This window comes from Chrysochloris asiatica, unplaced genomic scaffold (assembly GCF_000296735.1).
Source record: "Chrysochloris asiatica unplaced genomic scaffold, ChrAsi1.0 scaffold00010, whole genome shotgun sequence".
In the NCBI taxonomy this organism is placed as follows: domain Eukaryota; kingdom Metazoa; phylum Chordata; class Mammalia; order Afrosoricida; family Chrysochloridae; genus Chrysochloris; species Chrysochloris asiatica.
Window position 1 is genome coordinate 34,723,104 of NW_006408528.1, and position 13,376 is coordinate 34,736,479.

Sequence of the window (13,376 nt, forward strand, 5' to 3'; positions counted from 1 at the left end):
AACCTTCTAAGTATTCCTTTATATGTGGTTCAGAGTTCTGGGACCATCCCCTGAACCTGCTTGGTCGGGTATTCTGTGTTGTTGGCAGAGCTCTCTGCTATACGTCCACCCGATCCGCCATCTTGTTTGTTCCCCTCTACTTGAAACTTTTCTGTAAGTTTGATATTTTCAAAATGAAATAAAAATATATGCTATATAAAAGGTAATTGAGCCCTTTCCCCTGGCCGGCAGCACCTGGAGTTACTGTAAAAGACGTGAACCAGCAGGAGTTCGTAAGAGCTCTGGCAGCCATCCTCAAAAATTCTGGGAAGCTGAAAGTCCCTGAATGGGTAGACACTGTCAAGCTGGCCAAGCAAAAAGAACTTGCTCCCCATGATGAGAACTGGTTCTACACACGAGGTGCTTCCACAGCACGGTGGTGGCAGAGAAATGGTGTCATGCCCAGCCACTTCAGCCGAGGTTCCAAGAGTATGCCCTGCCAGGTCCTCCAAGCCCTAGAGGGGTTCAAAATGGTAGAGAAGGACCAAGATGGCGGCCACAAACTGACGCCTTAGGGACAGAGAGATCTGGACAGAATCGCCGGACAGGTGGCAGCTGCCAACAAGAATCATTAGAACAAATGATGCTGGGTTAATAAATTGCCTCGTTCGTAAAAATAAAAAGGTACTTAACTGTTTAAAGAAAGAATAACATATTGTGGTTTGTAAATATGTAAATACAAAATGTGTGGCAATAATAGCACAAAGAATGGAAAGGAAATAGAAGTATACTCGTGTTAGGTTCTTACAGTAAATGTAAATGGCATGAAATTATTTGAAGGTAATATGTGATAAATTTTAAATGAATCTTGTAAGTTTTAGAAGAGCCACTAAGTAAAAAAAAAAAAAAAAAACATTATCAGTCAAATGCATAAGAGTTTAAAAAACAAACAAAACAGATACATAAGTCTAGGAAGAGGGGGTGATACAGCTTAGAAAAACAGCTAAGAATGAGTTGTTAAGTTGTTGTTAAGTGCCGTCGAGTCGGTTCTGACCCATAGCGACCCTGAACAGGGTTTCCAAGGCTGTAAATCATTACAAGAGCAGAAAGCCTCATCTTTCTCCTGCGGAACAGCTGGTAGTTTTGCACTGCTAACCTTGCGGTTCGCAGCCCGATTTGTAACCACTACACTACCAGAGTAGTAATATATTAATGACACAAAATTAGACATAAGTAGGGCAAGAGTGACAGGCTTGATTACATGTAGATTTAATTTTCTGTCATCAGAGGACTCCACAGTAAAATTGAAAGCAAACATCAAGTGTGAAAAAAAAAAAAATCTCCAAATGTATACTCCAGACAAACTGCCAATATATAAAGAACTATTACAAACCAATAAGAAAATGATAGGATGCCCAACTTAAAAACAAACAAGATATAAGCAGGAAATTCATAAAGGAGGAAATAGTGTGCAAAATATCCTAAAGTTCATGCTATATATATAAAAAAGTGCAAGATATATATAACTATTACAATTGCATTTTCAAGTTCCCAAAAATGCAAGTCTCTATATTTAAAGGATGGGTTCAATACATGGGATTTTTATCATGTGAAGCTGCCGTCAAACAGAGAAATGTGATATTTTATAACCATTCAGGCATTTCTCACATAGCTCTACTTATCTATTGGTATGAACAGAATATAGCCAGTACTTAGAATTATAGTTTATTAAAAAAAAAAAAAAAACAGTTGTTCAATGATCTGTATAATAGACACATGACTCTCATTTTTTATGAATTCACAATCTAAGAAAGTAAAATAATATAATAAATATTTTCACTAACTGAAAATTGCAGAAAAAAATTCCAGAGTGGAGGCATAGAGTTAAGGTTATGGGACCAGGTGTCCAAAATGTTTCATCTCAAATGACAGCATATACTTAAAGGAAAAAGGGAATAGTCTTTTCATTCTTTCTCATTTCTAATGGTTTCAATTTCTCCATTTTTGAGTTGTTACATTTATCTTATAATCATTCAAATGAATGATAAATGAGTTCCTAAAGTTAGTTGTAAAATATTTATTTTACAAAGCTATCCCAGAATTAGTTGTAAAATATATATTTCTTTCAAATATACCTTCTAGACAATAAAAAAAGGCTGCCCTTTTCAAATATTTGTATTTCTTCTAGACAGATATTACTACAGAAGTATGCAAAATAAAGAAAACAAACATGTTATATCAAAATAATAATAATAATAATACACCTTCTATCCTGCATGTAAGATTCACAAAACAAACACTGAAACTAACTAGTTAATGCATACATATGTCTACACACATGTATATGAATCATACAAACCTGTAATAGTGCTCGTCCAGGTAACAGTGAAATATCACATTGAAAACTGTCATCTTTTAAAGAGATTTCAGATGCATTTTCTTCAGGAGATAGGAATTTTTCACTACCTAATTTGGATTTGGGCTTATTTTTCCATTTTCTCAGTTGAATTTCATGTTTTAACAACTGCAATGAAAATAATTATAAATCCATGGCATCGTAATGAATGAAATGAAATATATACAGTACAGTGCTTGACACAAGATAGCACCAAATTACACATTACTTATCATCATTTTTATTACATAAATTATCATTTTCAATATGTATGTTTAATATTCTCTGCACCACCAGAGCATTAGAGATAATTTCCAATAGTTGTCATATAATACAGGTATGGGCAATTAGGTGGGGGATCTGGTTCAGTCTCTTTTTTAGATGAAGAAACTGAGGCACACAGAACTAAGATTCTGATAATGGTCAAATTGGTATTTGGGACATGGAAGAAAAATTGGTTAGCACGAGGATAACAAAAAAGGAGACTCAGAGAGAGAATTTGTGGACATACCTGATTTGTTATCCCAGGAAGTCCCCACTTTAACTTTTAATACATTCCTAAAAACTCTATATTAAAGAAAAAGTCTTAAGGGTAACTATTTCACATAGAGAAAATTTCAGTAAGATATATATGTGGGTGTGTTTGTATAAAATACTACACATAACTTCTAAAACTTTATGGAAAATGGAATTAAAAGACAATAGAATTTCTTCACGAACTTTTTGAGGTTCCCACATATCTGGTAGCATAGTGGTTATGAATCAGGCTGCGAACCGCAAGGTCAGCAGTTCGAAACTACCAGCTGTTCCACGAGAGAAAGATGAGGCTTTCTGCTCCCATAAAGATTTACAGCCTCGGAAACCCTGTACAGGGTCACTATGTACAGGAACCGACTCCACGGCACATCACAACAACAACATATTTAGATATCAACTTGCTGTTGTTGTTGTTGTTGTTAAGTGCCATCAAGTCAGTTCTGACTCATAGTGACCCTGTATAGGGTTTCCAAGGAGCAGATGGTGGGTTTGAACCACCAACCTTGCAGTTCAAATCTATCTTGTGGTCGAGTGCTTATCCCACAGCACCATCCCAGGATACTCTATATCAACTACTATGTGTTTTTATTATTATGCTTTGCTCAAGTAACTGGAATAAAATGTAGAGTTTTTAACTGAGTGATGAAAAAAAAAAAAAAAAAAACTAAACAAAAATAATTAGAATCCAGCAACTAGAGACAATAGTGTTATTGTATGCTATGAATTGTGTACTAGTCTTTACTTCAGATATCTAGAATCTAATGAAAATACATGTAGATTCTTATATGACTATAGAACAGGAAGCCATGGCAGGAATAATAATGGGGGGACAGGGTAGGGATGAGTAGAGAAAATTCTGTTACTTAGAATGTCCTCTTACTTCTAAGAAGGGTATACCAAGAAGATTTTACTGTTCTTTGCAGGGGAACAGTGTGAGGATGTCTGGGAAGAAGCTGGCTGGATAAAGAACGTTAAAGAGACCTTAAAGTGTGAAAGTTCCACTCATCTGTTAGTTTGTCTACTGTGGTAAACTGGAAGTTATGCCACCAGTATTTTAAATACCAGCAGGGTCACCCAAGGTAAATAAGTTTCAGCAGAACTTTCAGACTTAAGGCAGACTAGGCAAAAGCAGAGGTGGACCTTTGAAAGGTGGATTTCTGAAAGGTTAGCCCCTGCAAACCATATGAAAAGCAGCAGATCATTGTTTGATATCATCCCAGAATATGAGACCCTCAGGTTGGAAGGCACTCAAAATACAACTGGGGAAGAGCTGTCTCCTGATGGTGGAGTTGACCTTAATAATGTGGATGGACCAAAGCTTTGGGGACTTTTGTTTGCTGATGGTGCACAACTCAAAATGAAAAGAAACAGTATAAACATCCATTAGTAATCAGAATGTGTAATGTACGAAGTATGAATCTAGGAAAATTGTAACTAGTCAAAAATACAATATAAAAAAATCAATATCCTAGACATTAATGAGCTGAAATGGACAGGTATTGGCCATTTTGAATCCGACAATCATACGGTTTACTGCGTCATGAATGAAAAGTTGAAGTTGAATGGCAATTAATTGAAAGTCAAAAAGAACACTTCAAGATCTCTGATAGGATAATATCCATACACCTACAGAAAAAACCAGTTAATGCCACTATTATTCTAACTTACTCATCAACCACTAAAGCCAAGGATAATGAAACTGAAGAAATCTACCAACATCTGTAGATTAAAATTAATTCAACATGCACTGGTAATCACTGGTTATTTTAATATGAAAATTGAAAACAAAGAGAAAGGATCAGAAGCTGTAAAATGTGGCCTAGGTGATAAAAATGATGCTGAAGATTGTATGATAAGAGTTTTACAAGACCAATGACTTCATCATTGCAAATACCTTTTTCCAACAACATAAATGGTGACTATACACATGTATCTCATGAGATGGAATACACAGGAATCAAACTGACTACATAAGTGGAAAAAGATGATGGAGAAGCTCAATATCATCAGTCAAAACAAGGCCAGGGACCAACAGTGGAACAGGCCATCAATTGCTAATAAGCAAGTTCAAGCTGAAGCTAAGGAAAATTGAAACAAATCTACAAGAGCCAGAATATGACCTTGAACATATGCCACATGAATTTAGAAACCAACAGAAAAATAGATTTGATGCATTAGACACTAACAATAGAAGACCAGAAGAGTTGTTGGATGCCGTCAAGAACATTATACATGTGGAAAGCAAAAGGTCATTTAAAAGACAAGAAAGAAAAGAATAAATGGATGTCAGAAGAGACTCTGAAATTTGTTCTTGAATGCAGAGAAGTTAAAGGAAACGGAAGAAATTATAACGTAAAAGAGCTGAACATAAATTTTCAAATGGCAGCTCACTATTACAATGAAATGTGTAAAGGCCTGGAATCAGAAAACCAAAAGGGAAAAACATGTTCAGCCTTTTTCAAGTTGAATGAATTGAAGAAAAAATTCAAGCCTCGATTTGACAATATTGAAGGATTCTATGGGCAAAATATTGACTGATTCAGGAAGCATCACCATAAAAATGGAAGAAATACACAGAGTCACTGTACCAAAAAGAGTTGGTCGATGTTCATTCATTTCAGGAAGAAGCGTAAGGTCAAGAACTGGTAGTACTGAAGGAAGGTGTTTACACTATACTGAAGGCATAGAGGGAAAACGAGGTTCTAGGAATTGATAGAGAACAAATCAAAACGTTTCAACAAACTGATACAGTGCTCACACATTTATGTCAAGAAATTTGAAAGATAGCTACCTGGCCAACCAATTGGAGGAGATCTATGTTTGTGCCCATTCCAAAAAAACAGAACGCAGAAATTAAACGGAATGCAGAAATTATTTAACAACATTATTAATAGAACAGTCAAGTAAAATTTAAAGATAACTCAAAAATCGCTGCAAAAACCCTATAAAGAGCAGCTATGGGCCAGAATCAACTTGATTGCAATTAACAAGGCAATGCTTTGGAGGTTAGAGTTCAGAAGAGGGTGGGATGGAGGGTTGTTGTTGTTAAGTGCTGTCGAGTCGGTTCCAACTCATAGCAACCCTGTATAGGGTTTCCAAGGAGCAACTGGTGAGTTTGAACCACCAACCTTGCAATTCTAACTGACCTTGTGGTCCAGTGCATTATCGTACAGCATAACACATGGAGGGTTGTTGTTGTTGTTGTGTGCCGTGGAGTCAGTTCCGACTCATAGCAACCCTGTACAGAGTTTCCAAGGCTGTAAGTCTTTATGGGAGCAGAACACCTCATCTTTCTCTTGCGGAACAGCTGGTAGTTTTGAACTGCTGACCTTGCGGCTCACAGCCTGATTCGTAACCACTACACTACCAGAGCAATCTGGCCTCAAGGTGAGATCAGAGGCACACTAGTTTAATAGGTCAAGAAATTAAAATATAATTTTTAAAGATTTAATAATAGAGGAATAGTAACCAAATTCCAAGAAATTACAGTCCTTGCTTTGAATTCAACCATATCTCAAGTAGATCTCCTAATCCAGATGCCATATTTTGAGATTCGTACAAGTTTATGAGAACTCTCCAAAGGAGACAGCAAAGCTGTCTGAGATAAGACATAGAAAAGAAATCATAGCTTGGGACTGGAGAAGGAGGGGCAAGAATCAGGAGTTGGTCTGGGATAGAGCTATTTTCTCTATCAAATGAACTCAAAAAAGTCCAAGTCTGGAGGAGATATTGGGACAAGTGAGTATAGGTAAGAGCTGGAAGTCCCCTTTCCTGTTATATTAATAAATTTCAGCTAAACGAGCCCTGATAGCATAGTAGATTACAAGTTGGGCTGTTAACCACAAGGTCAGCAGTTCGAATCGACCAGCTGCTCTGTGGGAGAAATATGAGGCTTTCTGCTCCCATAAAGATTTATAGCCTTGGAAATCCTACAGCACACAGCTGCCACCACCTCAGCTTGTTAAGTATGGGTTCAGTGTCCAGCAAAAAAGAATACTCCACCCAAAAAAACAGAAACACAAGCTTTCAAGAGGGAGCCTAGATCCAGAGGGCATGGAGGAAGGTAGAATCTCCACTGAGTAGTATCCAATCTGTCTGGGCGGGACTGATGAAAGGAGATGGGGATAGGTCCCTTGTGGTACAATGGTGAATAATTGTTATCAGGGCTGACTGTGAGGATTGGAAATGTAAAAGTGGACATTTTGTAGCGAAAGGAGGGGAGAGACTGACTTTGCAGTCCAGGAGCGGCGGTCCCTGGAACCATCAAGGGAGAAGAGCAAAGTGCGAGACCCTATACCCAGAGAAGCAGTGATGCCAGAGATGGAGACAGAGACGATGATGTGGAGAGATGGAGTAGTTGGGAACTCTAGACCAAGAAAGGGAGACGGGCTGTGTGCTGATGACCGGTGGGGCAGGCTTGCAGGGTATATCCTTTGGTTGGTTGATGATGCATGGAGGGGATTGTGACCATGGCAATAAAAGATTATACGATAGGATGAATATAAAGCTAATGTTCTCCCATAATTCACAATAAACATTAAAAAAAAAGAAGAAGAAGAAGAAGAACCAGAAACACAATAAAAATATGAATTAGGAACAGCAATTATGAAAACTAATAACAACAATTTATATATCATAAAAGTATGATTCTTGAAACAAGTCAATGAATGCATTGAACACTGGAAATTGATGCAACTAAGGGGAAAATTCATGATGTGGAAGATGGATTCAAGGAACTCTCTTAAAAATGATTAAGGAGGGTTAAGAAGATGACAAAAAACTGGTATGGAAAAAAGAATTCAATAAGGTGACAACCATTATATTGGAAACCAGAATAAAGTAAAAGACATGTGGAGACATGGTCAGCATTCCTCAAGCTGATGGAACTGAAGAAAAAATTCAAACCTTGACTTGAAATACTGAAGGATTCTATGGGTAAAATATTGAATGATGCAGAAAGCATTAAAAGAAGATGGAAGGAATACACAGAGTCACTGTACCAGAAAGAGATGGTCAGTGTTCAATAATTTGAATACGTAGCATATGATCAAGAGCCAATGATACTGAAGGAAAAAATCCAAGGTGCATTGAGGGCATTAGCAAGAACAAGGCTTCATGAATTGATGGAATACAGATTGAAATATTTCAACAAACTGATGCAGCACTTGGGGCACTCACTCATCTATGAAAAGAAATTTGGAAGACAGCTACCTGGCCAACTGACTGGAAGATACCTGTATTTGTGCCTATTCCTAAGAGAGGTAACCCAACGGAATGCAGAAGTCATCGGACAATATCATTAATATCTCCTGCAGGCAAAAGTTTGGTAAAAGTAATTCAAAAATGACTGCAACCATACATTAACAGAGAACTTCCAGAGATTCAAGCCAGATTAAGAAGAAGATGTGGAATGAGCAATATCATTGCTGATATAAAATGGATCTTGGCTGAAAGTAGAGAAAACCAGAAAGATGTGCTTTACTGCCTACGCAAAGATCTTCAATTGTTATGAATAATGACTAGCTATGGACAACCTTGTAGAGGATGAGTATTCTGAACCACTTAATTGTGCTCTTGAGGAACCTGTACAAAGACCAAAAGGCAGTTGTTTGAACAGAACAAGGAAACACTGAATGTCTTAAAATTAAGAGAGGTGTGTTCCAGGGTTATAGTCTTTCACCATACTCATTCGATCTGTATGTTGAAACAAATAATCCAAGGAACTGGATTATATGAAGAAAAATGTGGCATCAGGATTGCAGGAAGACTCATTAACAACCTATGATATGAAGATGATACAATCTTACTTGCTGAAAGTGAAGAGAACTTAAAATACTTACTGATGAAGATCAAAGAGCACAGCCTTTGGTATGGGTTGTACCTTAATCTAAAGAAAACAAAAATCCTCACCACTGGATCAATAAATACCAACCATATGAATGGAGATAAGATTGAAGTTGTCAAAGATATTTGGCTCGGATCAATCATCAACACTTACGGAAGCAGCAGTAAAGCAATATGATGTATTGCATTAAGCAAATCTGCTGCACAAGACCTCTTTAAAGTGTTGAAGAGAAAAGATGTCAGCTTGAGGACATGACACACCTGACCCTACTCATGGAATTTTCAATAACCTCATACACATGCAAAAGTTGGACAGTGAATAATGAAGACTGTAGAAGAATTGATACATTGGAGCTAGGGTATTGGAAGAGAATATTGAAAGTATCAGGAATAGCCAAAAGAACCAACAGATCTGTGTTGGAAGAAGTACAGCTAGAATGCTCCTTGGAAGCCAGGATGGCCCGACTTTGTCTCTCATACTTCAGACCTATTGCCAGGAGGGACCCAGTCCCTGGAGAAGGATATCATGTTTGGTAAAATGGAGGGTCAGAGAAAAAGAGGAAGAACCTCAAAGAGATGGATTGGCACAGTGGCAACCGCAAGGGGCTTAAATGTAGCAACGTTTGTGTGGTTGCCGTAGGACCAGGCAGTGTTTTGTTCTGTTGTGCATAGGGTCTCTATGAATTGGTACCTACTCGATCACACCTAACAACAACACTTTCTTCCTATTTTTTCTGTATGTGTTCCAAAGGAGACTTGGTGGCACTGTAAGGTAAGCACTGAGCTGCTAATTTCATGGTCAGCAATTTAAACCTACCAGTCTCTCTGGTAGCATAGTGGTTATGAATGGGGCTGCGAACCTCAAGATCAGCAGTTCAACACTACCAGCTGTTCCGTGGGAGAAAGACGAGGCTTTCTGCTCCCCTAGAGATTTGCAGCCTCGGAAACCCTGTACAGGGTCACTCTGAGTCGGAACCGACTCCACGGCACATAACCACCACCACCACCAGTCGCCCCTCAAGAATAAGATGAGATTTTTTACTCCTATAAAGATTTGATGCCTCAGAATACCTAAGCAGAATCACTATGAATCTGAATCACTTCGATAGGAATGAGTTTGGCTTTGGAGTTTTTTTGTTATTGTTATTTATCCCAATTTGTGTTTCAAAGTAAATTAAAAAAGAAGATTTCCTACTAAATAATATAGCTACACAAAAAATATCCAACATTCTAGTAGCTACTCTGAACATTCTTCAACCTTAGTAATAATATACTACTAATTGAAGCAAAAAGAGCTCAGGTAGCATAGTGGTTAGGAATCAGGCTGTGAACCTCAAGGTTAGCAGTTCAAAACTACCAGCTGTTCCACGAGAAAACAATGAGGCTCTCTGCTCCCTTAAAGATTTACAGCCACGGAAACCCTGTCGCTATGAGTTGGAGCCGACTCCACGGCACATAACCACCACCAGTTGAAGCAAACTTGAGATGAGATATTTTTTAAGCTTGGAGTTTTCTTGGATCCTCTGCTTCAATTGCTTTAACTCTAAGTGGGTCTCGCACTAAGAAAATCCCTTTAAGTTGAATAACTTAATATTGACTTATAATTTATCAAAATGAATGTTGAGAAAGAATGAATAGAGAGCAACTTATCTTATGTAGAAAAAAATTAATTTATTCAGTCTTTATCATTTATTTCTCTATTGTAGTCATGTCTAATAGTTTTTCCTTAATGTTAGACATCTGTATGAGTCTGAACAGACTCAATGGTGCACAACAATAACACCATATCCATTTAAACATCTTTAAATAAGATTCTTGGGTTTTTTATTAATAAGTTTCAATAAAAGGTTAAGAGATTTTACATCATCATGTAAACAAGCAATAGAATTATTAGTAAACATTCTTGGTGCTGAAATGACATTTAAATTACTTATTTAAAAGAAGAAAACTGCCACCAAAAGGACACATTCAAAATTCTGGTATTTTCTACACATTATTACCTAAGCAAAAAGATTAACAATATATTAATATAATGGCAAGATATTAGTTTCCAGTGTACCGTACCAGCTCATCTTCTCTCATTCTAGTCTTATGTCTTGCTTTATCCCTCCACTTTGTTAGAATGTGTATTAGCCTCTGGCAATAGAATAGGTTTTGGATCCGGAACTGTGTCTCTAAAGAAAATGTATTAGATTATTGACTGTAATCAAAGCTGTTTCTAAAACACTGTGTTTTAATATTTCATCATGTTTGCACTATGAGCCAATATTGCATCTGATCATTTTTGCATGGCTTTAATTACATCTGAAATAAATTATTTTTGACAGCATTAGATACTACTTGTAAACATCACTTTTGCCTTAGAAATTAAGATGTAATAGCAGTATCAAGACATAACATTACTTTTTTTTTTTAACAAATCAGTTTTTTATAAGATGCCAAGTTCATCTATTTAAAAAAAATCATCATAAGGCAGTATTCAAATCTAATGCCTTTGAATTTAACTAAGTGCCCTATGATTTAAAACATTGCCTTATTTTTTGTTAACCAGGGGTTAGAAGCACAAACACAAAAGCCAGGCCAGGAAGGAGAATATACAAAGATGTTATAAGTGTTGATACAAAATCATAGAATTATTATTAAACAAAAACATCAAAATGCAAAGCTATTGTTTCTCCGCATAGTCTTCATCTAGATCTATACACTTCTGAAAGTAGTGTTCATACCTCTCTACAAACCTATCAGCCACTCCTGGGAAACCCTATACAGGGTTTCTATGAGCAGGAACTGACTCAACAGCACTTAACAACTACAGTAACCCTTCCCCAGAGTCCTGGGGTGGTACTATACGATAAACATTGGATTGCTAACCACAAGGTCAGTGGCTCAAACCCACCAGCTTCTCCTTGGAGGTCCTATAAAGGGTTGCTGGAAGTTGAAACCAACTGGGCAGCATTTAACAACAACAACCTTCCCCAAAAAAATTCTGCACTCTGATTTATACCATGTCAAAATGGCAGCTTTGGAATTCTCAAGAGATTCAAATTTTGTTTCTTTTAAATGTGCTTTGAGTTTGGGGAACAAAATCAAGTCTGCAGGGCCAAATTCAGGGCCGTAGGGTTGATGGGCTAAGATTTCCACAATAAATTCTCATGGGACAGCCCTTGCTACCCTCAAAGAGTGAACAGATGTATTGTCATGGTGGAAAAATTTGTCTTAGCGAACTTTCCTGGCTTTTTTCTCACCAATTCAGTTTTCAATTTTCTTAAAATGTCTTGATAATAAGCCCTTGTGGTTGCCTTGTATTCTTTGAGAAAAATCTATTAAATTTGCCCCTTGGGAATCCTAAGAAACAGTCACCATAACCTTCTCAGCTGACTTCTCAGGCTTGATTTGAACTGACCCAGAAGATCCAATCAGAAGCCACTGTTTGGATTGGGCCTTTGTTTGAAGGCACTTAATGAGACTAGAACAAGTGTATTGCTAAGAGAACTTGTCTGCAGTTACCCACTGATCACAGAAACATGTTTAAATATGTTTTGTCTGGAAGAAACCCATGCATGTATGAACTGGAACCCCAGTAACAATACTTTTTGACTTACCCTCATCTGTTGCACTAGCTGTCTAGTTTGTAAAAAAAAATTGATAATAGATCCCAATTTAGAATTATATATTCATTCGGGCTGCAAACCTTAAGGTCAACGGTTCGAAACTACCAGCCGCTCCGCGGCAAAAAGATGAGGCTTTCTACTCCCGTAAAGATTTACACCCTCGGAAACCCTGTGCAGGGTCGCGATGGGTTGGAACCGACTCGACAGCACTTAACAACAACAACAACATTCATACAACTATATAGCATTTGATTTTAAATCTTTTTTGTTACAGTAAAATTCTGAGACAAATCTCATTAAATATTTTAAATCAGTAGATTTAATTTCATTCTGTGACAGTTCTCTAAACATAAAATATAGTAAGTTTCTAAGTGTACATACTATGTGTAATTATGTATATTTAATCTGTGAATAAATGAATACAAAACCAAATTGCCAAAACAATAATGAGATATCATCTCACACCAGCAATAACAGCAAAGATCAAAAAAGTAGAGGACAATAAATGCTGGCGAGGATGTGAAGAGACTGGGGTGCTCCTCTATTTCTGGTGGGATTGCATAATGGTCCAACCTCTCTGGAAAACAATAAGGCGCTTCCTAAGAAGGTTGGAAATAGAAATACCTTATGATCCAGCAATTCCTCTACTTGGTATTTACCCACAAGAAATATGAACCAGAACACGAATGGATATATGCACACCAATGTTCATAGCAGCACTATTTACAATACCAAAAAGATGGAGACAGCCTAAGTGTCCATCAACTGAAGATAGATAAACAAACTAGTACATACACACAATGGAATATTATGCTACCTTGAAGAGTAACAAGGAAGTTGTAAGCTATCACATAACATGGATGAATCTTGAGGACGTTATGTTGAGTGAAATTAGTCAGTCACAAAAGGAGAAATATGCATAGGACCACTACTCTAAAAGACTAAGAAAAAGAACCCATACTAAAGTGTGTGTGTGGGGGGGGGGGGTGATTCTTTGCTGGTTACTGGGA

The 13,376-nt window shown here is 37.2% G+C and overlaps 1 protein-coding gene across 1 annotated transcript in view; it reads right to left on the reverse strand.

The window, feature by feature from the left end:
* The window catches only part of FBXL13 (F-box and leucine-rich repeat protein 13), a 298,456-nt gene that overhangs the window by 233,876 nt on the left and 51,204 nt on the right, over window positions 1-13,376 (reverse strand). The window contains exons 6-8 of the mRNA XM_006834402.1: window positions 12,358-12,379; window positions 10,820-10,929; window positions 2,339-2,503 (exon numbers count right to left, since the gene is read on the reverse strand). Of these exons, the coding sequence (XP_006834465.1) occupies window positions 2,339-2,503; window positions 10,820-10,929; window positions 12,358-12,379 (297 nt within the window). The remainder of the gene's footprint in view (window positions 1-2,338; window positions 2,504-10,819; window positions 10,930-12,357; window positions 12,380-13,376) is intronic.